The sequence below is a fragment of the Mytilus trossulus genome, chromosome 1 (assembly GCF_036588685.1).
Source record: "Mytilus trossulus isolate FHL-02 chromosome 1, PNRI_Mtr1.1.1.hap1, whole genome shotgun sequence".
NCBI lineage: Eukaryota > Metazoa > Mollusca > Bivalvia > Mytilida > Mytilidae > Mytilus > Mytilus trossulus.
In genome coordinates, this window is record NC_086373.1 from 100,095,975 (window position 1) to 100,123,272 (window position 27,298).

Here is a 27,298-nt window from a genome sequence, read left to right on the forward strand (position 1 = left end):
GCTGAAAATACAAAAACAAACTGTTCAAAAATTTTACCTGTAACATAATTTGAAAGACAGCTTATCTTTAAAAAGTTAAACACATTTACTCTAGCTTTCAAAGTCTATGTTTATATATATATGTGTGTGTGTGTGGGTAAGTCTTGTACTTTCCTTATTAACATTCGAATAAAAAATCACTACAATAATTTAGAGAAAATTCTATCATAATGTGAATATGTGCTATATAGTGTTACCTATAATCGTTTCCGGAAGCTCGGTTGTTGTCACAGGACATGATACCTAAAACCGAAAAAAATAATAAAGGAAACGGATTGTTGCTTGATCACCAGCACAATAGTAAGAAATTTATGGGAAGTAGATTACAGTGAAAGAGAAACAACTAGTGGACGTTTCGTCCCCGAGGGTATCTTAACGATCATAGATATCTATAATAAACAACCTTGAACTAACAATGTTAAACATAACTTTCAATATTTTAAATAATCAAACAGTGCCTAATTAAGTCGCAAATTCACTACTAACCGTTCATTGAAACAAACCCCGCTCCCTACAAGCCTAATATTGAATATACACGGTCTCCACGAGGTCGCTTTTAACCAATCATATTCCTAGAAATGTGTAAGAGGTAAGACATTTCAGTGTTGACATGAATATCAATAATGTGGTCATTTTTTATAAATTTTCCTGTTTATAAAACTTTGGATTTTTAGAAAATCTAACGATTTTCGTATTTCAGGCATTCCTTAGCCGTATTTGACACATCTTTTGGAATTTTTGATCCTCAATGCTTTTCAAATTTGTACTTGTGGGCTTTATTAATAATTCGATATGAGTGTCACTGATGAGTCTTATGTAAACGAAACGCGCGTCTGGCGTACTAAAATATTAACCTGGTACCTTTGATTATTATTTCAACCACTAGATCGATGCCACTGCTGATGGACGTTTCGTCACCGAGGGTATCACCAGCCCAGTAGTCAACATTTCGGTGTTGACATAAATATCAATAATTTGGTCATTTTGTTCAAATGTCCTGTTTACAAAAGTTTGAATTTTTCGAAAAGCGAACAATTTTCTTATTCCAGGCATAGATTACCTTAGCCGTATCTTGAACAACTTTTTGGAATTTTGGTTCCTCAATGCTCAGTCAACATTGTACTAGTTTGGTTTTATAAATATTTCGATATTAGCGTCACGGATGAGTCTTATGTTAACGAAACGCTCGTCTGGCGTACTAAATTGTAATCTTCGTACCTTTGATAACTATTAAAACTACCAGGTCGAATCCACTTCTGGTCGACGTTTCGTCCTCGAGGGTATCACAAACCCAGTAGGCAGCATTTCGGTTTTGACATGAATATCAATAATTTGGTATTTCCTTGTTTTCAAAACATTGATTTTTTCGAAAAAACTAAGGATTTCCTTATTCCAGGCATAGATAACCTACGCCGTATTTGGCACAACTTTTTGGAATTTTGATTCCTCAATGCTCTTCAACTTTGTACTTGTTAGGCTTTATAAATATTTCGATAAGAGCGTCACTGATGAGTCTTATTTAAACGAAACACATGTCTGGCGTTCTAAATTATAATCCTGGTACCTTAGATAACTTTTCAAACCACTGGGTCGATGCCACTACTAGTGGATGTTTCGTCCCCAAGGGTATCACCAGCCCAGGAGCAACATTTCGCTGTTGAGATGAATATCAATAATGTGGTCATTTTTATAAATTTACTGTTTGCAAAACTTTGAATTTTTCAAAAAACCTAAAGATTTCCTTACTCTAGGCATAGATTACCTTTGCCTTATTTTGCACAACTTTTAGGATTTCGGATCCTTAATGCTCATCAACTTTGTACATGTTTGACTTTATAAATATTTCGATATTAGCGTCACTGATGAGACTGGTGTAGACGAAACGCGCGTCTGGCGTACTAAATTATAATCCTGGTACCTTTGATAACTATTATTACCAATATATAAAACAAAACAGATACGAAAAAAACAATCAAATTTAACGAACATTTTAATACTCATTATGATTTTGATGGTATGTTTCTAAAACAATTTTCTTGAATGCTTTAAACATTTTTTTAAGGCATTTCACATCAAATCGTTAACAAATGTAAGATATGTGTAGGGTATTAAAACGAATGGAATCAAATTAACGACTGTCAAATGATATACTGATAATGTGTGGTATCATAATTATGGCCAGTAATAAAAAAATATCCTCTGCACTAATTTAATTTGTTAATTAGCCCCCCAAAAAACAGTTTTAAATATATGTACCACAGGATAACATTCCTTGGACGTTGCATTGCAGGTAAAACATTGTTCGTTGTAAATTACAACATTGACAATGCCTCCGAACTCCTTCTCATCGTTGGAAAAACTCAGTTCAAATCCTTCAGCCAGTACATCGCCAGAGACAGATCTTTTCCTTCTAGCTGATTGTAAATCAACAGATACCATATAACGGTTCCTATAATCGGCCTGAATAGTGTCTTGATCGGACATGACTACATGTGACCCTTTCAATATCTAAAAATAGTATATTAAAATTTACAACATGTTACAAAAATAACTTTTTTTTATCAACGCACCTTGACGTTTTACATAATAAATTGTTTCTTAATCTAAAATTGTATCAATATGGGAACAGAAAGCATTAAAATCTACAAAATATATATATCTTGGGTGAAAACATATAAGAAACGTATAGTAAAACAAATTTGCATTCATATGTCACAAATTGTTAAAATCAAATGTTTGAACTGGCACGAATACCTGGAAGTGTCTCCGTCTACACCATACAGTTTTGGCGTTGAATATTCCGTATACATTGGTTCTCCTACATTCCCTTTCTATTATTCCACATAAACCATTAGCGGGTATTTCGATGTTTAATGGCGGTTTTGAACTTTCTTCTAAACAATCATCGCCATTATATCCTTCGTTACACAAACAAACACCTACAGTTATAATAAAATTTTGTATATACCGATCACAAACTGCTTTAGAACCACGATCGGAGTTTATATTCACTTACTTTTTGATTTTAGCATTATATAATAATTGGAAACAATACAATATTTCATTATCACTGAACTAGTATATATTTGTTTAGGGGCCAGCTGAAGGACGCATCCGGGTGCGGGAATTTCTCGCTACATTGAAGACCTGTTGGTGACCTTCTGCTGTTGTTTTTTTATTTGGTCGAGTTGTCTCTTTGACACATTCCCCATTTCCATTCTCAATTTTAATAAGAAAGATTTACCAACGAAAACTACTGAACTACAGACTAATGACTTAAGACTGGCACATATATAATGTTTGGAGGCGCCAACTCTATCCTTTCATTGTACTGCGTGGTACCAATACAACACAAGAATAAACTATAATAATCTGTTGAAATGGCATAATTCATCAAATCAATAAAAGCAGAAAAATATGTAACAACAATTCTTATATGATTTGCCTATATGGGTATACGTTGAAATGATTTGTCGAGAAGACTTCAGGTAGTTGATGTTGACGTTGGTTATTTTTAGATAAACGACGTTTACCGAACGTCTTATCGTAACCAATTTAAACAAGATAGAAAAGTTAATAACAGCGAAGTTTTCACTCCACGTTAATCCTAAAATGAAATAATACTCAAAAACATTCGTTTGAATTATTACAATATTTTTTGCAGTTAACTTTTAACAGTTAGCAAATTATATTGAGAACATATTTTTCCAATAACCAACAAATATATTCATGCGCCAGACCTATTCAATGACATAAATATACAATTTACGTGTGATCGAGGTAATAAGTGTGAAAAAATATATCTCCAATTTTAAAGAATTATAAGGATTTAACGGCTTTGTAAAGGATTAAATTTTTATTTCATTCATTGCACGATATGTGTGAAATTTACATTAGGATATAGATACAGTTCAAGAAATTTAAGATCTCCGGTCTTTGAGGGAAAAGTGTCAATTACTAGTATAACAACCCATTAAACAGCCATTGTTTTAAATAACTTTGAAGCCTTGTTTAAAAAGAAGACGTAGCCACTAATTTATTCAGGAGGTTGTTTAACGTCTCATTTTAAGATCCTATCATTTTCCGTTGATATGTAAGAATAAAACTTAATGTGACAATTAATAAACAACGGATAAAAACTTATTATGCATCTGTAGCTTTCATCTTAAACACGTATTTCTCGAAAATCTTATACGTAATTCTAAAAATTTAGTTTTTTTATATATTTTTTATATGTGTTTTGTAATGTTAATGTTTACAGACATTTTCTATCTACATTGTTTAGATACTGTTTCACTTACTCTTTGGTTTGTTATCGTATTTTCATATGGTTCTTTTATTATTGGCCTGCTATTGAAATAGTTTCAGAGAAAACCATTTACAAGATTTGTATGCAACTTACTTGTAAAGAAACATTCAACCATATGCATTATTTAAACCGGTTTAAACTGATACCTGATGTACATGTGCCATTTCCACTGCAATTGTTAGGACAAAGAAGACCTTTGACATAATCTAAAATGGACTGAGATCCATTATTGTCAGTTTTGGTAATCATCAAAGTTTGATTTCGAGATAGTTCCATGATAGCTTTTGTCTGTAGAGCGCCAATTGTATCTTCAACAAAGGTAGTACCACCAGTATTCTGAAAATTTGAGGCACAATTATACTATAAATTCTGAATGTATAAACCCTCTAAACATACCACATGGCAATATTATACACGAAGTTATCTGTATTTGCTCTAAGCTTGGAGATATAAATAATATGTCGTCATTACAGATTTAAACAGACATAGAAATGAAGGAAAATAAACTTTGAGTAAAGACAGCAAATGATTTAAAAGAAGAATCAAAAGGTGATCGCTTGATTAAAAAGCTAACTCAACTAGGCTACAGTTGTTTGTAAACATTGCTGTTCATTTAATAGAATTAGAAACAACTATCGGCAATGCTATCATGAATACCACATCTGCATATGGTAGTTAACATTTATATTAAGTTTCATTGAATTTAAAACATTTTCAATTTTTCACATATTTTCAGTTTCCATGGTAATGGCGGTCATATTAAAAATTCCAAAGTTAAATGCCATATTTCAATATGCTTGACAACATTTCTTTGAAAGGTTTTCGCTATTCTGTCTCAAAAAAGGCTTTAAAAAATGTTATAATTTGATAGTTTGTGAAAAAAGAAGATATTAGCCATTGAAAATTTATTGGAAACTGATTCTCTGTAGAAAAACTACCACCTTTTTTCTTTCAAAAACAGTGAAAAAGGATTTTAATATTTTTTTAAAATATGTCTTTTTAAACTAGATAATAACACTTTGAAAAGAAAAGGAGGGGTAAGCGGGTAAAGTTTTAATTGGGCACTCGATGGATAAAACAAGAGGATTCCGATTCAAAACTGATTGTACATTTTATCTAAAAAGTTGTTTTGTTTATAAGTGTTGATGACTTTGAACTAGCTGTAAGTAACTGCGAGTACTCTTTGATATGTACTTGTTGTTGATGGTATATACAAGAACACGTCCACGTCCACTCTGTTTTTTGTTTTTGTTAGATGTTCTATTTGTACCAAACTTATCAGTTATTTTCGGGGATTTCGTGGGTACAGAGGAACCACGAATCTAAATGTTCAATGAAAAACAAAGGAGTAGGTCCGTTAAGGGCCGGTTTTGGCCTCACATTTCAAATTCATCTGACGAATGATTTTGGACACTTTTGAAACACTTAAATGTCTATTTCAATTGTCTCAATAATTTTTTGTGAAAGATTTTAACTGATTCACTCAAATCTGTCAAATATGCCAAAAACTGTCACTTTTCAGATGTTTTTTTTGTCAAAAATTAAATAGGCCGCATTCGTGTTCAACATTAACCTTTATATATGTTATGAATTATCTTTAAACACAACTTACATTTCAATATCAAGAATGAATACGAATGCGACCATTTCCGTTTAAGACGGATATCGTCTAAAATCTAACTTAAATGCTGAATTTTGAAGATTTCAGTAATTTAACATGACTTAATGATGCAAGTACCCGATATATGTGCATTGTTATGCCAAAAACAGCCCATATGTATGAAGCAGAGGCATTATACCTTCCAAAAAATAAATAAAAGTTTACATTTTAACAATTTTGTAAAACTGCTATATTTTGGGGCCAAAAAGGCGTCTTACTGAACCTACTCCTTTAGAAAAGGAATGTATGCAGACTTTGACAAAACATGAATTTAAACATTCACGAACATGCGTTTTCCTCAACCCACAAAACTAAATGAAGCCACATTTCTGTTGAGACCCGTCGTCAGTTGTATCTGTTAAATCAGTGATGCACATGATAATGCTTGTAAAAAATATAATATCAAATTACCCTATATTAAGGCTTTCTATAAATCAAACGTGTAGTTTATAGATGCATGAAGGTAATGATATTACAAGGCAATAAATATAACATTAATAAATAATTATTAAAAAATTATAAGTGTTGTTTTTTTTTGTTTTTTTTTTATAAATACTTCTATTTACCCAATGGTCTTTCAATCATGCATTTGTATTGCACCTTTGAAGACTCGATATACGAATTTCAAAATTGGTTATGTGTATTGCATTTATATACGATTACATTCGAGTATCCTGATCGTTTTACGGTTTAACGGTTTCCACAGTCCTCAAGAAAATAAGAAAATACCAATCACATAACATAAAATTCGACCGATGGACTTATTTTGAAAACCATTTTATAATTTTATAAAAGAGATTGCCTTTTAATAACAGACCATGTCGATGATGTTGTCAAAGTTTAGGTTAGTTTATTTGTCCATGGTACAATCTGTTGAGTAAATATTAGTTACATAGTGGGCTAGTGAACTTATACGGTATATATATGGCCAGTAAATTCCATATGGGGGGGGAGAGCAAAGGTCCAATCCCCATATGGAATTTACTGACCCCATATATACCGTATTAGATCACTAGCACACTATGTAACGAATTTATCTTACCGACTGTCTTAACGTGTGAAATTTAAACTAGTGACCCATTAAAATGACAAGTCGTCAATACTGTCAGCATTAAGAAACTACTTCCATTGATCCTACAAAAACAGATACCAACAAAAACAACTTGTTAGGTTTATATGTGCTTTATGAATTTATTTCAATCTTAAACATCAATTTCTTCGTCATTTGATACATTAACGATTTTTTTCTCAGTACCGTTGTGTTTTTATAAAAGGACGTAACACCACTACTAACGTGTATGAAATAAGCCCCGCCTCCCTACTAACCTAATATCAAATATACACGGTCTCCACGAGGGCGCTTTTAACCAATCACATTCCTAGAAATGTATAGGAGGTAAGATAAAATATAATCTAGCTCTAGCACAACGATTGAAAAAAATCTTTCCAAAACTGATTAAAGAAGATCAGACTTGATATGTTAAAAATAGATTTATTGGTTTTAATCTTAGACAGATACAAGATATAGATTTTATGATTTATACAAAATTGAGGGGGTTATAGTCTTTGTTGATTTTCTAAAGCGTTTGACTCTCTGAAATGGAATTTTATGTTTTCAGTTTTAAAACATTTTGGATTTAATGAATCTTTTATAGGATGTGTTAAGCGATATTCAAACATGTGTAATGAATAATGGTTGGATATCTGAGGTCTTTAAAAACACAAGAGTTATACGTCAAGGGTGTGCTTTATCTGCATTATTATTTGTTTTATCTGTGGAAATTATGGCTTCAAGATTAAGAAGCAATACTGATTTTAAAGGTGTCAGAGTCAAATTAGATTGCAAAAATCATATTATAAAAATTTCGCAACTGGCAGATTTTGTTGTTCTAAATATGATGTTCAAGTAGTGTGAATGAAATTGAAATTTGTGGTTCTTATTCAGGGCTGAAATTAAACAGAAACAAAACAGAGGGGTTATAAGTAGGAAAACTTAAATATTGTAAAGACAAAATTGAGGGAATCAACTGAAGCAATGGACCAGTTAAAACTCTTGGCATTTATTTTGGGCATTGTACAGAGGAATGTGAAAAAACTAAAATTGGGAAAATAAGATTGAAAAAATGAATAAATTATTTTGTTCTTGGCAAAAAAGAAATTTTCCTTTTTTTGGAAAAATTTTGATAATTAAAACATCAATTGTGCCCATTTTTACTTTTGTGGGATCTGCATGCAGAGTTCCAGAGAAATTAAAAAAAAAATAGAAAAAGGTGTTTTTAATTTATTTGGGATAATAAACCAGATAAAGTAAAAAGAAATTCAATTATCGGTCCACATGAAAAGGGGGGTTGAATATGATAGATATCAGAAGTTATTTCACTGCTTTAAAAGCAATGTGGGTAAAAATACTAGTAAATGATTGTTAAGGAGGGTGGACATTTATACCTCAACACTATTTTTTATAATTTTGGGTCAAACTGGTTAGTGTTTCAAACAAACAGCGGGAATAAGACAGACGAAAGCATTGAAAACATCCCAGATTTTTATAAAGATATTATTAAATAGTGGAAATTAACTGGTTGAGGTCTAACAAAAAAACTAGAAACATTTACAAATATAAGAAAACAAATATTATGGAACAATAAATTTATTAAATTTGAAATTAAAGCTATATTTTTTAAATATTGGATTAACAGCGATCTTATTAAGGTAAATGATATCATAGATGAATTGTATCTCTCAAGACATCATTTTAAATAAGCTAAAATATAAATCAAACTGGATGGCTGAAATAAATTTAGTAAAGAAATCTTTACCAAAAGACTGGGCAGCAATTTTAAAATAGTAATTCTATAAAAAGTATTGTTAATATAAAAAAAAACAATTGAAATTGGATGGTTTACCTATGAAATCAGAAGCATTAACAAATAAACTTTTATATAAGTCTCTGATAAATAAAAGATTTGAACCAGTTATTGGACCCTAAAAATGGCTGCGTATATTTGATATAAATGATGAGTGATATCAAAACTATCTATATAAATTTTTATTCAGATATTTTAAAGAAAATAAACCTTTTTTTTTAGATGGAAATTACAACATATTCTACCTACAAAGAAACTTTTTTGTACACAAGAACAAGATTGTGATCACTTCTTTATACTGTGTTCCTATTTAAAGCTTTTTTGGAATTAAATAAATTAAGTTTTAAAGAACAGTAAAATAACTTTTAAGATAAAACTAAGACACTTAGTATTTGGATATAAAACTTCTGAAGAAGAATATTTTAATTTAAACTATTTTTTAACAATTGTGGGGTTTTTAATTTACAAAGCCTACTACATATCTGATCAAAAGACAAAAAAATGTCAATGTTTTCTCAATTTTTCTCAATGAGTTCAATAGAAGGGTAATTAAAAGTAATGTTTTAGCAACTATTAGAAAACATACAAATAGTCATATTAAGTGATTAAGTGATCTTATCTAATATATATATATATATATGATGTAAAAAATGTAATATGTATTTTGCAACTAATCACTACCCTGAGTGATTAGTGTATTGTAACAGGGAAAATCAGGAGGAGCTTTGACTCCTGAATGATATTGTAACAAGCCAATATTTGAAATAAATATCTATTTATGTTGTTAAAAATAATTTAAAAAAAAAAAAAAAAAATATAATGAAGTATTACCTTAATATCCAACATGCATGACTTAATGTAATCAATGTCTGTTAACCCAGGAACATCTGGTAGATCTGAAGGTATTGCTTTCATAATGCGGTCTGTGCAGGTCAAATTTGCTTTTTCTTCAGTCCACTCATCCGTGTAGTCAGGTTCCTGTTGCAGTAAATGATTGAAAATTTAAACAAAAGAATAAATGCATCCAGAGGAAAAAAACAAAAACAAAAATCATTGATATGATGGTTTGCGTCAATTTTTTTCATTCAGAACATCATATCCTTTGATTAGGTATCCATTATAACTATAAATATTTCATAAATATATGACACTTTTTTGAAAGAATGATCGATCAATTTCCATAGTAGAGATGTCTTAATCATGTTTTACGGAAAGGTGCATTTTTGTTTAAGGAAATATAAAGAACAGTTGAGTATTCGCCATTTTACACAAAGTCTAATTTAGGGTCTTTTTGTTGTTGGGATGTACATGTACCCGGCTACGTCCACTTGATTTTTTTTCTCCATCTGATGAGTTACGCCTTTTTCAACTCATTTTAATAGTTCGTTCTTATGTTGTACGGCTATACCTCTGTCTCAGGTTCGGGGAGGGCTGGGATCCCGCTTACATGTTTAACATCGCAACATTATGTATGTATGTGCCTGTCAAAAGTCAGGAGCCTGTAATTCAGCAGTTGTCGTTTGTTTATGTGTTACATATTTGTTTTTTGTTCATTTTTTGTACATAAATAGGGTACAGTTTTCTCTTTTGGATTGTTTTACATTATCGATTTCGGGGTCTTTTACAGCTTACTATGCGATATGGGCTTTACTCATTGTTGAAGGCCGCACGGTGATCTATATTTCTGTGTCATTTTGGTCTCTTGTGGGGAGTTGTCTCATTGGCAATCATACCACATCTACCTTTTTTTTTATATAACTGTAGTGTACTTTTTAAACATTTTTCAAGTGGAAAGTGTAAGTTAACTTTATAAAGGTAAAATAAAATGTAAAACAAAAATACGATTACATCTTTTGACAAGCCGTCAAAATCATACTAACATACGCTGTAAAAGTTTTATTCCATATTTTTTTCCTCCATCTAATATGGGGACGAAGTCCCTTATTACAATAAAAAAGTTAAAAAAAATCGGGAAATTTCCCGAAATTTTCATTGTACTAATGAACTCAAAATCGTTTAAACTTTTTTGTCGCTTTTTTTAATTCTTGCATTTGCGCAGAACGCAGAAATCTACTTCCTTCTTCCTGACTCGTTGTCATGAGACTTTGAGTAGTCTAGTAAACTAGGAACTCAAGGAACACAATACCAATATTTCATTTTTCATAATTTTTTGTCTGTGATATGCATTGACGTTTAAAATACCTGATGATCGCGTTTCTTTGTTTACATTAAACATGACGTCATAACTTAAATAACGCCACAATTTAATTCCCAACAACAGAACCAAAATCGGTAACGTTACGGTATTTCCGTTTCTTTTTTAACATATTTTAAAGTTACAAAAAAAATTTCATACACACTTCGTCCCCTTTCACAGTAATGTCTGCCTCATATTACATTATTCATGTTGAGTTGTACAAATCACAGATTATACCAAGATGCAATAGAAGAAACAAAAACGCATTTCATTACAACAGGAAACGTAAAGTAGTATACTTTTTTTTTAAAATTAGTTAGTATTACCGTAACGTTATCGTTAACGTCGTCGTCATACTCCAAGGGAATCGTGTCCAATACGATATCATCGTTATCAGTAACGCTACGACGAGTTCTTAGTGACAACGATCTGTTCTGCATATTTGATGTACAAGTTGTCACAACTGGATTACTTGGTATACTATTTCCTGGTCCAGATTGAGTACCAGAGGAACAATACTCTGTACTGTCTGATAAGCTGCACTGAGAAGTATAAAAGTCCTCATCGTTTGGTTCTGCTTGCTTTTCACAGACGCAATACATTCCAGCTGACAAGTTTGCATTTTGGTTATCGTTTTCAATTTCAGGGTTTGAGTCTTCAGTTAGAAAATGAGGATCTGGGATAAAGAGCTGCTCGTTTGGAGAAATCGTTTGAAGAATCCTGAAAAATTTAAACCACAAGCATATTGTACATTACATAAAATGTAACAGTGTGAAAAATGTATTCTGTTACTACTGCTTAATGAGACACATGCAATAATTGCTTAGTATATTTACTTGCTGGTTGACCTTTTTTCTAATTAGGAATTTGCTTTTTTAGGGCATACGATACAGTTTTGATCCTGTATTTACATGTTGATGAAAATTTGCGTATAGGCTATTTTTACCTGATTAAATCACATATGTAATAAAAAAAAATATACCTTCATGTGCTAATTTTTGAGTAAAATGAGGTCGAAATTTTGTATATTAGCTCAAAGTTCAGATTTGTGGCCGTATTTTCTTATTTGAAAGAAAAACATTACTAGTTTGTTGTAACTGACAAACACAAACTGATTTTTGTTAAATAATCTGTAATTTCTGTAATTTATAAGTATCCCAAAAAATTATGCAATTTTAATTCAGAAATAACTCATATTTATCAAATGGTCATGAACTGAGAAAAAAAAACGTAATTTTTTTCTGTATATTTATAAATATTAAAAAAATTGCACTATTTACAGTTTTATAAAATTTGGTTCCCATAATCTCCCTGCAAAATGAATCAAAATGTCGTTTTAAAAAATAGGGCTCCATGTACTCGTTTTCAAATTAAATACGTTTGAATGATAAAAATAAGCGGAAACATTCATCTTCACCCGGTATGTCACAGTTTGACGTCGCGAAAATAACATTTTACGTTAGCAACGTCATTACCTTCCCTGTAACTTATCGTATGCCCTTAAAATGATGTTTCAAGAAAACAATTAAATAACTGAATACTTTGGTGAATAGTGAACTTAACAAGTTTTTGACATAATATTAAGCTGTTATTTTCTTCCTCTAAGGTTATACGATTTCTTTATCAAGATTTTTTCCAAGTAGGGTTTTCTAACTTTTTACTATATACAGAGTAGTTTTCCAAAGCTTAATTTTAAATAGAAATTTGTACACTTCATATTTTAATGTCATTACAAATTAGGTAAAGGAGTATGACCACGAAGGTTAAAAACGGCCCTGTCTCAGAAATTTACCAGATTACTGCAGAATGATCACTTATTAGTTTAGTTCATAAAATGCTAACCATTAGACTTGTAACTGTGTTTCTATAATATTCCAGGGCTTCAGAAGAGAATATGGAACAATGTTTTTTCCGTTTTCTCCGTAACGTTAAAATTGTTTTCTAACGTTCACGTTCTCAGAGTATTTTTTCAATCATTTCACCACAAGACTTTTTTTTTAAGTTTTCATTGAACCTCGTCCATATAAATTTGATCTTTAAACTTTATCAATAGAAACTTACTTATATTTACAAAGTTTAAGCTGCAGATAAGAGCTTCACTTAAACTTTGTATAAGTGGCCCGTGTACTCGTTTTTTGCATTGATATTCACAAAATTCAAATCACAGAGACCACGTAAAAAACATAATTTTATAGCATAGATTAAATTAAAATTTATAAATTGTTTTAAAACATAGGCATTCCGGAGGAATACATGCTTGATGTGTTAAATATTTGTTTTTCTTTCGTTGTTTTGTACATAAAAAAAGCCTGTTAGTTTTCTCGTTTGAATTGTTTTGCATTTGTCATTTCGTGGAGTTTCATATAGCCGATTATGCGGAAAGGGCTTTCCTCACTACATTTCTGAAATTATATAGTACTGCTCTCTCGATTTGAACCTAAAGGGCATGAAATATTTAGTAAAAAATGTAAAGAAATAATTCATGGGGGCTATATTCAAGCCCCCATGAATTATTTCGATTCTAATAGGACAAATACAGCAATTCTTTTGGATTGAAGCGCTCTTGATGGAGGCAAAATGAATTTGTGACATGCTTAAACTATTAACAATAACGTATTTAGATAGTTTTGGATGAATTTAAATGATATATGTCTTAAATGATTAAAATAGCTTATATCGCAGTTAAGCATCGTTTATTTACGTTTCCTTGTCATGTTTTTCGGTTTCACACGGGTGTATTTTCCCGTAAAATGCCATATTCTCACATCATCGTTCTATGACGTCGGGAAGCTCATTCATATAAAAAAAGCAAATGACATGGGTGGACGATGGGAACAGCCGACGAAATATCATCATATTTTACCACGGATGTGTACTCAAAGCGTTTGAAGGACGTCATGTTAGAATGAAATTTATCAGATATGTGTTATTAATACCTTTGATTTTGCATATCGTCGCCGTTATGCAAAAACCTCGTATCTCAATTTTTTGCAGAAATCTTTTTATCGATTATTTAGGATTAAATATGTATGTTCCACTGTATGCGAAAATATCTGATCTTCTAACCAATCGTTAATCCGAATTCTGACATGTGTCGAAAAAGTGTAGTCGGATTGATGAGACATTTTGTTGTGAGAAAATATCGTATCTCAAAAGAAAAACACTTTGCACGGCAGCTGACATTATAACACGTACAGTTTTATCAATTTTAGATTCTCAAAGCTAATATATTAGCTTAAAAATAATGAAAAGCTTTGAAAATACAATATAGGTGCAGAAATTTTTGCTCGTCTTGGTAATTGATTGGTTAAAAGATAAGATATTTTCGCATACAGTGGAACATACATATTTAATTCTAAATAATCGATAAAAAGATTTCAGTTTTTACTGCCTGGTGTAAAATTATCAAAACCATAGATACGAGGTTTTTGCATAACAGCGACGATATGCAATAACCTCAAAATTGCCCGGGGCAATAAAAGAGATATTAATATTGTGCCCTGTCCTAATGGCGTGACGTCATTGCATCCTTAACGACACGATTGTGATAAATTGCTTAAGATTTTACCTTTTATGTATCATAAAATTGTTAAAGTTGACCTTTTTCTCTTTTCTGCAGAACTTAAATATGTGATAAAAAGATTATAACATGTCTTTTCCATATTGGCCGTGTATCATCGCTCGAGGCCGATTTTGGAGTTTCGGGATGATACCAGGGCCAATATGGAAAAGGACATGTTATATTCTATACATAATTCATTCAAATGGTTCAATGAATCCATTTAGTATTTTCCAAAAACTTTTTTGCTAGAAAGAGTTAGAGTTTAAAGGTTAAAGGCAGTGGCTATTTTGCCAAATCTAAATGCTCTGATTTTTTTTTATCTTTTATTTGTTTTTACAGCATAGATTATAAATCTGAGATTTTATTCTGATGCATACTTGTAGCATTAGACTGATTTCTTTCTTATCCAAGGAATAGATAATCTTCGCCGTATTTTTCACAATTTTTTTTTTGCTCTTCAACTTTGTTCCTGTTTGGCCTCATAACTATTTAGGTCTGAGCGTCAATGATGAGTCTTATGAAGACGAAACGCGCGTCTGGTGTATTAAGTTATAATCCTGGTATCTTTGATAACTATTTTAGAAGTAATTTCAACTACATTTTTTATGATTTCATTGCTACAAATATTTGCACAAAAGATTTTATTTTTATTCCTTTTTTTTACACATTTTTACTTTCACTCATACATGTTTTAATACGATTGTATGTATCTGAAATATTGTCACCCTTATCTTTTTCAACTCTATGTCAAATAATAAAAATTTGATTCTTTTATAACAATGCATATTTTTCTAGTATTTTTCTAAAGTTAACATTCACCTTTTACAAAGAACCGGCAAAATAACAAATTAACTATATTGCTGGCGCATGCAAAATAGCAATTTCTTTTGAAATATGCTTTTTTGGTCATTGTACTGAAGATATTTTTTTTAAATCAAAGACAACAGAACAGCATATTTCTTTTGGTCGACGTCGGCTGATAAGCTACTGCATAATCGTCAAACCATTTTTATAGACCTTGTAAGTAAGCTATTGACATAATGTTGTGTAAAATTGAAGATTTCCATAATATTATCTTTTAATAGATGAAAGATTCAAATGGTCGGGATGCGAAAAAGGTTTCTTAAACGATGAATGTGCATTTTGGATTGTTTTCTACTAGATTAGATGTATTTGCTAATCCAGTTGGATAAAAAGTGCATTATTGATAGTTCTTATTTTGAAATTCTGGTATTATTTATCTTACTTCCAAGAACGCGCAAACTCCTGGTCATCACTAATCGGGCCTTTGTCACGATGATAAAAATCATCAGAAGGGTCTTTTGTTACACTTGGAACTCCACATAGACCTCTAGCATCTTTTACATCATAAATAGAGGGTTTAACAGATATCATTGTGATGAATGACGAATAACTTGCAACTGTACATTTTATTTCTGTTCCAATGGATAAGGTTACCTAAAAAAACATAATAATAAAACGTGATCAAATTAGCATATTTTTTTTTCTATTTAAAGCTTTCATATAATTTACCAACTTAAACAGAATCATATATAGACGGATACTTAAACAAGGAAAACAATGTGGGCCAGACAAAATGTCATTATTATGACAAAGGAACATTGAAACCAACAAGCCAAACTAAAACTGACAACGCAATAGTAGTAAACGAAAAGAGAACAAACGTCGAAAAAAAGTATGAAAAAACCACATAAAAACTATCAACACCGACAAAATTGTCAATAAATACCCGAGATGACCTAAGTTCTCTAAAATGGTAAGCATATCCTGCTCAAGATGCGACATCTGTCTTCTTGGTAGTTATTTATTACAATGTGAAATGAACCATGTGTCCTCTTAAGAAATTCAACCAGGTGTTGTCATACATGTCCGATGAGGGCAAATAAGTTTTTGCAGCATTTTTAATCATTACATATGTGAAATTTCAAGCAGTACTCAGCATATTAACATACCTGTCACAAATGTAAAACACCCAAACCTAGGCAAAAGTATATTTAATACAAAAAACTATTATTAATTCGGGAACATCAAATATCCATCAAAATTTCGCATACTGATGAGCGATATTTATATTCGAATTATTCAAGGATTTTGTATAAATCATTCATTATTCATCGTTTCAAAATTTACATGTTGTATACTTTTCAGATGTAAAATTATCTGTTGTGTTCAATATGTTTTACCGCATTTATCGACTCGTCTTAAGAAGGAAAATTAACTGGTATCTACACGTTTCATGTATACAAGATAATCTATACTTTAAAGGCTATATCAATCTTCAGTTCTCTAAAAATGTATTTCAATGCACTAGAACATTCATATATGAAAATGTCATTGTCAACAAAATGCATATGCGAGACCACATATTTATATATGAAGTGGTACTTTAAGTATGTGTAAAAAAGAAAACGACTTCGTTGGCATGTGCAAATATTAAATTTATGGAGTATATTGATGACAAAAGTATACACATGTAAGACAGAAATAATTAGTTCAGTCTATTGGAATGCCAGGAAAAGAATATGGTTAAGCATTTTGTTGGTCAATTTCAATTTTGTGAAAACTATGAATGCTACCATATGGTATATCATCAGCAGGAAACAATACATTATGTACTGCGTTACAATCCTAAATAGAGTCGATGTTATTAGGAATTGTTTGATTAATGAAAGCTTAATTTTCTGACTAGTCTTGTTGACTGAGTTGACAAGGGTGATGGACAGAAGCAAGAGTTTGAATCTGAGGAAGATCATAAACTTTGCAGATCGAACATTGTTAAACTATGTTTTGGTTACCTAAACTAAACACAAATATTGTTTCATCTTGCCTCTAGTAAGTGTTGGACAACTAATCATTCAAATAGTTGAACTAGTTCATTAAATACTTTCACAGAAAATGTCGTTTACCTTTGTAATAAAATATTAGAAAATAATGGAATTAACTTATTTTTGGAGTGTTAAAAAATCTTTGGATGTTTAAGATAAATAACTTGCTTTTGATGGTCAAATCGACTCTGTTGACAGTTTTGACTTTTCAAATCTTCTTCACTACACTCCCACACAAAGTTATCAGAAATTAAAATCCCCAAAATATTCTCTGAGGAAAATTCAAAACCGGAAAGTATCTAATGAAATGGCAAAATAAAATGATAAACACAAGTTTCCTATTTAGTTAAATGATCGTTTGGTAGATCTGAATGCAATTACATTTGCTGCAACTCGATTAAAGCCTTCTTTCCTAATGACAAAGGTAAATTTATAGAGAAACTTATTGGAGGTGTTATAAGACGATTGAGGCTTGATTATATACTGCGATTAAAATGTTTAGCAACATTTTTTTCAATTTTGTTTTTGTTGTTGTTTCTGGAAAAAAAAAATTTGAAACATCAATGATATAATGCTTAACTTTATCTGTAATTTAAAACAGTCATACGTTTTTCCTGGTGATTGATTTCGCGTCATTTCAGCTTTGCATGTGTAATTGATAATTAACCTTCTGTTCCTGGACTTTTAAAACGATATTAAAAATTTCTTTTTCACTAACGATCAGAAACACACCATTGGTAAGAAAAACACATACACCACCAAAAAAAAGCATGGGCAGGCCTTCCCGAAAATGACCGTCAGATTGCTCTTGGAATGGTTGATGCCGGAATGAGTATTTATGACATCGTTGCTCGATTTAATGTGCATAAGACAACAGTTCTGAGACTTACAAACAGATATCGACAACTACACAGGAAAGGTCGATATCTCGTAGACGAAAAAATATCGTCTATAGTTGCCGTCACGTAAAATTGGCACCATGATTTTTGTCAAAATTTTCTTAAATATCGATCGCGTTTACTCGAGATCATGTTTTTCATTTAGCGGAATAAAAATCCAATCCAAATATATACTACTGTCCTACCTTTTATTGTGTTTGCACTGTATAATCCTGACCTTCACATTTTTCAAGATTGTTTTCATTGTAAAACCGCCATCTTGGTTTCTATGAGGATCCCTTACTACATAACATTCGTTACTCTCCGATAATATCATTGTCATTGATGATACGATTTCCCGCGCTTTTTACATAAAGATGACGCACAGCTACGAGACACAAGAAAATTGAGAGCACGTGGACTCCACGGCAACACTTCCGGTATTTCGGATTCCACCATACAAAATAATCCTGGATTTTGTGAAGGTCAGGATTATACAGTGCAAACACAATAAAAGGTAGGACAGTAGTATATATTTGGATTGGATTTTTACAAAAATCATGGTGCCAATTTTACGTGACGGCGCATATCCAGAAATCAACGCCACTTTGCTTATTTGAATATTATACTAAAGAAATCGCATACGGGTCACGGAAATTACTAAAAATGATAGGGAATTTTGAAAAAAATGTCTTTTTTAATTTTAATTTAAGTGATAGACAGGTTGCCGGGGCAGAAAATGAATATACACAACAATATACACCATTGAAACAAAACATAATTACTGTTGGTGCAAAAATACAGGTTCCTGAGCTATTTTAAATATCGAAGCGAGAGGCCTTTAACATTGCAGTGTAAAATACAGGCTAAAATGGCTGAAACGTCAAATTTGCCAACTTCGTGTTGAAAATTGGCTTACAAGGTCATTACAAAAACATGTTGCCGGGGTGGATTTTGAAATTTGAATTTCCAAAGACTAAGCAAGTCCAAACCTTGTATGTGTAGTCGTTGAACTCTAGGTTCCCACGTAAAAATAAAATGTCACTATTTCAAGAAGAATAAAGTCATGAAAGCACGAAAAATCACTAAATTCACGTTCATTGTTTTGATTTTGACCGCCTGACAACTTTCCGGAAATATCAAAGTGATTGTAAATAAGGACTCTGTGACGGGCAACTTATAATATCCGTGTTTTAAGGATTTTAATGTTATCAAGCCTATCAAGCCAGTCCAGTTCAAACTACTATCACGTGGTTTAATTCTCATTTACATATTATGAATATTAATTAGCAAAACCACTACTCATTTCTGGCTATGGACTATACGGAGGAGCGCTACCTTTGCTTTCCGTCAACAAGTGACAATTTTTTCAGGCCACAAGAGAAGTGCATTGACTAAGGGGAAACTTCTAGTGTGCCTGCCAATCCTTCTTTGGTGCACTTAGGGCATAACTGAGATATTGATTTTGAATAAAACTCATATCCGCATTTTGACCTTTCCGCGCTCCATACACAGAAAATTCTAATTTGTTAGTAATAAACATTCATTTTGCTTCTGACATGTCATAATTTCATTTTGTTATTATTAAAATTATATGCTGTTATGTATTTTTGTAATAAAATTAAAATCCATATTTTTCATTGTTTGTGTTGCTTAACTTTATGGGCTCAATATATTCAAATTTCTTTTAGAAATAAAGTTTATCGATAGACTCTTTGTATTCATATGAGTGTCACACGTGTACAGTGAAAATGGGAAAAAAAAGATTTTGAGACTTTTTGGACATTTTGTAAAAGATTTTGTAAAATCACTGTTTTGTTATATTTGCAATATTTCACTAGGAATTTTAATATTTTTATTGTGCAAGATTTAAGTCAAGTTTAGAAGATTAAGCTAATCTTATTTCATGTTTTAATTTTATCTTTTTTAAATAGCGACATTTTACTTCAAAATGATCTATTATTCGTATTTGACAAGCCAAGACTTTAATTCCATAAATAAGTCTGTAAGTTCTATTGTTAATTATTACCTATGTGTTAATTTTTCTGTTGTCCCTTAATTGAATTTTCTTACTCGTTTAGAGAAATAGTTGTCAAGTCTATTCAAGTAGTTTTGGTTTGTTATATAAACTATGTTGTTATTTCGATGTGGCAGGTTGGATTTAGTATTACACTGAGCAATTCCAACCCTGTACATTTGTATTCCATGCTGAACTTATTAAATTATACACCGCGCTTACTAGAGTACTCTTTTGTTATACAAGAGCTAGTCCTAGAGTCAGAGTCCGTGCAGACTTGTCGTACTGTTTATTGTGTGTGTGTGGTTCCAGGGCAACACATTTCCCAGTCACAGATACGCCCAGAATCTATTTGTGACATTTGGTGCCAGGTCCAGGATGTGTTGACTTTTCAGCTAAACACGCTTTCCTGATACCTCAAAGAGGCAAGCGAGTTACCAGTTCCCCATAGACGTACATATACATTTAGCAGAGTTGCAGTGATGGAATACAACTTCAGGCCACAGTGGAGACCATGGTTTTTCCAGATGCGTCAGATTCCAGCGTGCACCAGATGTGGAAATCAGCATAGACAAACATCTTGTTATGCATCAAATAAGAAATGTTTTAAGTGTTATCACATAGGACACTACGCCCGAATGTGTTTCTCAAGTCCTCATCAGAAAATTCAAAACTGCAAAGATGTGCCGCAGATTAATACCTAATCAAAATCGCCAAAAAATTAAGATTCAAAACAGATACATGAATATTTGGTTTCTAAATCATTAACCCGTAGTTTATCATTTGCTAATCTTCGTGATTCAGCATTCAGAAGTTGTTTGGACTCCTCTCGTATTGATCAAATGTGAATTAACAAGTGTCAAAGACAAATTTTCAACAGAGCAGAACAAATGTGCAAATCAGGCAGCCGAAATTAATGAAAACTCCATTCTACATTTCGAAGTGGGCGAGTATTACAAACAAATAGGAGAATTGAATATCAAGTTAAAAGAATCGGAAAGTGAAAAAGAACAATTGCGATCCATATTAAACCAAAGGACCGTAAACATGTACCAGAACCAACCCAGACCTTTTCAACCACAATTTGAATATTTACGTTAATTCTATTCGAAGCACGGGGTCGTGCTTCAGTGGGAGAAGAGGCATATTGTCAAAGTGGAAAAAATGGACAAAAATTGATTTTGAAACTTTTTGGACATTTTGTAAAAGATTTTGTAAAATATTACAGAGCAGTTCCAACTTTGTACATTTGTATTCCATGCTGAACTTATTAAATTATACATCGCGCTAACCAGAGTCGTCTTTTGTTATACAAGAGCTAGTCCCGGAGTCAAAGTCCGTGCAGACTTGTCGTACTGTTTATGGTGTGTGTGTGGTTCCAGGCCAACACATTTCCCAGTCACAGATACACCCAGACTCTATTTGTGACATGAGCACCAATTGCACTGCTTTAATAGCAGACTTGTTGTTGTACTGTTATAAGCAAACTCTTTAAAGACCCATCTTATTGTATTTAATTAATCAATTCAACAACACTTACCAATATCTTGATAATATTGTTTCGATAAAATAATCAAGAATTTTCGTAGTATACTGCCGAAATTTACTTAAATAGATCAAATTAGAAGAATTAGATTTTGCATTTTATCACAGGAAACACACAATTTACGACAAAAAGGACGAGTATTTTTTTATTATTTTTTTTGGGACGATGTTCTGCGTTTGGCATCATATTACGCTTTCTATATAGCGCAGTTCTTTCGCTATGCCCTAGTTTGTTGTATCGTTTATGCAGTTTGATTTTAGTGAACGTATTCTATGTATTACTGGTAAGTTATTGGGCATAGCTATCGTTACGACAAACTAATTAAAACTATTGCTAAATTCGTTCAAAGATATTAAGGTTTGGTTTATAAGTTTTGTTGAAAAAAATATTCAAACGGGATATTCTATCCTAATTTTTACCGGAGATATTGTTAACCGAGCCCGGACAATATGTTATAGTATTATCTAAAAAGGTTATAAGTTCAACACTGTAATTAGATCTTTGAATTTGATATTGGTCTTAATATTAATTTTTTTATCAGTAAAAAAAGGTCAAACCAAATAATATACATATACCAACTCATAGCTGTACAATCAGTCAATACCTTATATCGGCATTGCGTAATGACATGTTCTTCTCTGACTGTTAATGACGTCTTTACACTAAATACTTTGGAGGTTGTATGTGTTGTGATTGTTATTGTAGTCTTAGATACATAATACTTTTTCTATTATATGTTATTGGCTTGAATTAATTGTCAATAGTTGCGAGTGCTCTCAGATCTGTACTTATTGTCTTTCTGTTGTTAGTACACACCTGTCTCATATAAGGGAATAGTTGGCGCATTTAGACAATGTCAACCCTGCAAAATTATGTATATGCCTGTCCTAATTTATGAGCTTATAATTCAGTATGATTATCGATGGTTGCTGAATTTAATATTGATTTTTCGTTCATTTTTTTTTTGTACTGGAATTAAACCGTTTGTTTTTCTTGTTTGAATTGTTATACATTTGTCATTTTGGGGGCTTTTGTAGCTGACTGTGCTGTAGAAAGACGCACGATGAACTATAATTGTTATATTTGTGTTATATGGTCTCTTGGTGAGATTTGTCTCTTTGGTTATCATTCCACATATAATTGTTATATCATATAATATTACTTGTATCACATTTAATAAAGAGATTTACGATACACATTATTACAGTAATAAACGATTTTCTTACAATTATAATTTTATTTACTGTTGAAACCTAGATGTGTCGAAACGACACAAATGGTCCCGTCTCAAAAAGTTCAGTCAGCAATTACAATACAACATGTGAACACAAGCATGATGATAGTATCACAAAAATCAGCCCAAGCTATGAAGGCATATAGACAGAAGTCCGTATAACTAACCACCAACAATTTTCAAAGTCGTAAACACTTAAATTCAGCAAAAATCAGCCGAGCAAAAATAAACTTAAACCTATTCTGTAACTCATCATGGTTAACTCACATACCAAAAATCAGCCCAATATCTAGAGGCGTTTAGAAAAAAAGCCCGTATAATAGTTTGCTGCAGAATGACGGAATATACGGAATGCAAGAATAACGGAATGATGGAAAAGGGTAAAACTATATTGCACCATAAAACTTTGCTACTGACCAATAAAAATTACATACCATATATACTTTAAGCAATGTAAACTATATTTGATAAATGGAATGATTTAATGTCTACATGTCTGCCTGGCAGGTTTAAGGTGAACTTGACCTCATCTTATGGTAAACTAGTCAAACATCATTTCTTATGGTTTGGTCTATCTTGTTTACTATACATGGTATAGGCTAACACTACTTGATGTATGGAATGGTTTTAAGGCTGGCTGGACATATCAAACAAGATAAATTCAAATTTTTAAGAATATATAAATAAGACGAATCTGATAAATAAAGCAGATAACAAATAACAGCTGGTGTCGTCTTGTCGACACAAAAAAAAGTGTTGATGTAGATTAAGATGTATCTAGTAATCTGTGGTATGTCCTGATACTTTTTGCTTGTTATAAAGTACGTCCCGAAACATATGAGTCCTTTGTAGACAAAACGCGCGTCTGCCGAAAATATAAGGATGCACTGAAGTACTTGCTGGATGTCCACTGAGGAGATTTTTATATGGACTGTCACTTTTCAAATAAAGTGGCTATGTGTGTGGGTCCCACTTATTAGCAACAAGAAGCATAATGTAGCGACAAGAAGACTTAAACAAGAGTGCACACACTGAAATGTCTCGCCTTCTGTACTAATCATTGATATTATGTTGATAGTCCTAAATATAAAGCTTTATTACAACTGTCACATAAATTTAACAAACCAAGAAAACTAAACATTGACCTTTGAACCATGAAAATGAGGTCAAGGTCAGATGAACCATGCCAGGCAGACATGTACAGCTAACAATTCTTCCATACAACAAATATAGTTGACTTATTGCTTATATTTTAAGAAAAACAGACCATAACACAAAAACTTAACACAGAGCAATGAACCATGAAAATGAGGTCAATGTCAAATAAAACCTGCGCGACTGACATATAGATCATAAAATATTTCCATACACCAAATAAAGTTGACATATTGCATATAGTATTAGATAAAAAGACCAAAACTCAAAAACTTAACTTTGACGACTGAACCATGAAAATAAGGTCAAGGTCATATGACACCTGTCAGCTAGACATGAACACCTCACAATCATTCCATACACCAAATTTAGTAGACCTAATGCATACAGTATAAGAAAAACAGACCAAAACACAAAAACTTAACTATAACCATTGAACCATGAAAATGAGGTCAAGGTCAGATGACACCTGCCAGTTGGACATGTACACCTTACATTCCTTCCATACACCGTATATACTACACCTATAGCTTACAGTATCTGAGATATGGACTTGACCACCAAAACTTAACCTTGTTTACTGATCCATGAAATGAGGTCGAGGTCAAGTGAAAACTGTCTGACGGGCATGAGGACCTTGCAAGGTACGAACATACCAAATATAGTTATCCTATTACTTATAATAAGAGAGAATTTAACATTACAAAAAATCTTAACTTTTTTTTTCAAGTAGTCACTGAACCATGAAAATGAGGTCAAAGACATTGGACATGTGACTGACGGAAATTTCGTAACATAGGCATCCATATAAAAAGAATGAAGCATCCAGGTCTTCCACCTTCTAAAATATAAAGCTTTTAAGAAGTGAGCTAACACCGCCGCCGCCGTAGCCGCCGCCGGATCACTATCCCTATGTCGAGCCTTCTGCGACAAAAGTCGCAGGCTCGACAAAAACGACTTTAAATCTACGTTCTGACTATTTCGGATAAATAAATATTGAAACATGCAATAACACTTTGTTTGTATTATATGTAATCCACTAATAGTTTGTTCTAAAAAGAGTTTAAACAGGATGCCATGTTTAAATATTTCAATCATTGATTAAATCATAAGGTATACACTTGTTTGGATTTGGTGTGGATGAGTTCAGTATTCGTTATGTCAGTGAAAGATCAAGGTACAGTTACAATCATAGACCGGTTCAAACATTGAAACTTAAAAAAATTGTATTTGCTGCTTCTCCGAGGGCATGCTGCATTTATGAGTAAGAGCAAATACTGGTTGTCCAAAGCACATTAGTCTGGTACAATATAATATGATATATATCCATATCACATAAACATATTATTGTCCTGAATATGCATTTAAAATGCCACTTTACCTTAAAAAGTCTTCCATCATCATTGTTAATAGGCTTTTTCAATGTTTTGTTAATATCCTCGGTCCATGAATTATTTTGCATCTCTATTAAAAACTTCACGGTTTTTTTTCTTATCTGAATGTCAATAGTGAACTCGAAAAAAAGGGGCTCAATTCTAGATAAGGACATGCGCGTAACCAACATCTAATTGAGACATCACATTAGTTAATAGGTCTTTGATTGGGATAAGACATTTCAATTGATGTATAGTGTGTCTCTTATTAATGCGATGTTACACTAATTTTTAATGTTGGATAACGGTTGGTGCTTACCGGCTGCATTTTATCTTTGCACTTGTCCTACGTCAGTGGTTGTTTATGTGGTTCAGAAGTGTTTCTCGATAAACGTTTTTCTATATAGATTATATCGTTTGATTTTCTGTTTGAATGGTTTTACGCTTGTCTTTTTTAAACCCTTCATAGCTTGATGTTTGGTGCGAACCAATGCTCCGTGTTGAAGGTCGTACTTTGACCTGTAAGATCTTTTGCAAATTGTGACTCGGATGGAGTGTTATCTCTTTGGCACTCATATCTTATCGTCTTATATCTACATGTTTTTGTTTTTATCTATATAAAAACTTTATGTGACAAAGTGTATATGTGTGTTTGCTTATTCAATGCCAACAAAGAAGACAATTTACCGTATAAGTATTGCCACTAGTTTCCACAGACAAATCACTGTCAACACATGTTCGAACCTCAGTTAAAGGCTGTTTAAGCATGTATACTTCTTTTCGTGAAATTTTCTCGCATGTCCTGAATACAAACAAAGACTGTCTACTCCTGATTGCTATTCCGCAATGACAAGATGCGCCAACCCAACCAGAAACACAATTTGTAAATAAAGCATGCACCTTAAAATATATAAGAAAATGTTATACAAGAAATATTTTTTTTGATAAAAAAAAAAGATCTATATATTGAAGCATATAACATGCATAACAAACCAAAAACCTAGTTTCCGTACATAGTATTTAAACATTATTCATTCTAGATTTTATTTATATATTTTCATATTAGATAAATAATAATGGCGAGGCTTTACAGCTTTTACATTAATGGTAGCAAGACAAATCTTTGTTTGGATTGCTTGATATGATTGTATCAATGTGCTCAAGCATGGCAATTAAGATAGGCGGGGATTCAGCTTGTATACATCAAACTTAAATTTTATTGGACGTTATGTTTAAGGTTAAGGACACTGACTAAATTTTAAAACATCACAGGATGACAAATATAAAGCGCAATCGTAGAAAATTTGTTTTTTCTCGAAGATATGCATTTTCATCATCCAACTTAAAAGACTATCGTCAAGTACTTTTAGTAAAACAAAATAGCTATTCGAACACAACTTCTCTGATTTTGTGATTCATTTCATGGGTTTTCATTTGACCCATATATTTCATCTTTTAGTACTGTGATTTTTTTATGTTATAAAGTCAACCTGTAGCTTTGATATATAAAAATGATAGAATCTGAAGCGAGATGATGTATCAAATGTTCTTGCTTTGTACGTTTTCAAGACAAAATATTCATCTCGAACACACCCTAACATAAGAAGGTTCACTCGAT

General features: G+C 31.9%; 1 protein-coding gene across 1 annotated transcript; it reads right to left on the reverse strand.

The window, feature by feature from the left end:
• Positions 1 to 222: 222 nt before the first annotated feature.
• LOC134705260 (uncharacterized) lies at positions 223 to 25,769 on the reverse strand. The gene is made up of 8 exons (XM_063564017.1): positions 25,689 to 25,769; positions 15,878 to 16,089; positions 11,396 to 11,789; positions 9,704 to 9,850; positions 4,495 to 4,684; positions 2,794 to 2,978; positions 2,296 to 2,547; positions 223 to 282 (listed from the first exon to the last, which is right to left on the reverse strand). The coding sequence occupies exons 1-8, from the start codon at positions 25,767 to 25,769 to the stop codon at positions 223 to 225; spliced, it is 1,521 nt and encodes a 506-aa protein (XP_063420087.1).
• Positions 25,770 to 27,298: the final 1,529 nt, after the last annotated feature.

Coding starts and splice junctions, on each gene's coding strand:
- LOC134705260 (XM_063564017.1), bottom strand. CDS start 25,769: ATGCAAAATAATTCATGGACCGAGGATATTAACAAAACATTGAAAAAG. Junction 16,090..25,688: donor ATGATGGAAGACTTTTTAAG/GTAAAGTGGCAT, acceptor ATGTTTTTTTAG/GTAACCTTATCCATTGGAAC. Junction 2,979..4,494: donor AAATGGCACATGTACATCAG/GTATCAGTTTAA, acceptor TTATAACTGTAG/GTGTTTGTTTGTGTAACGAA.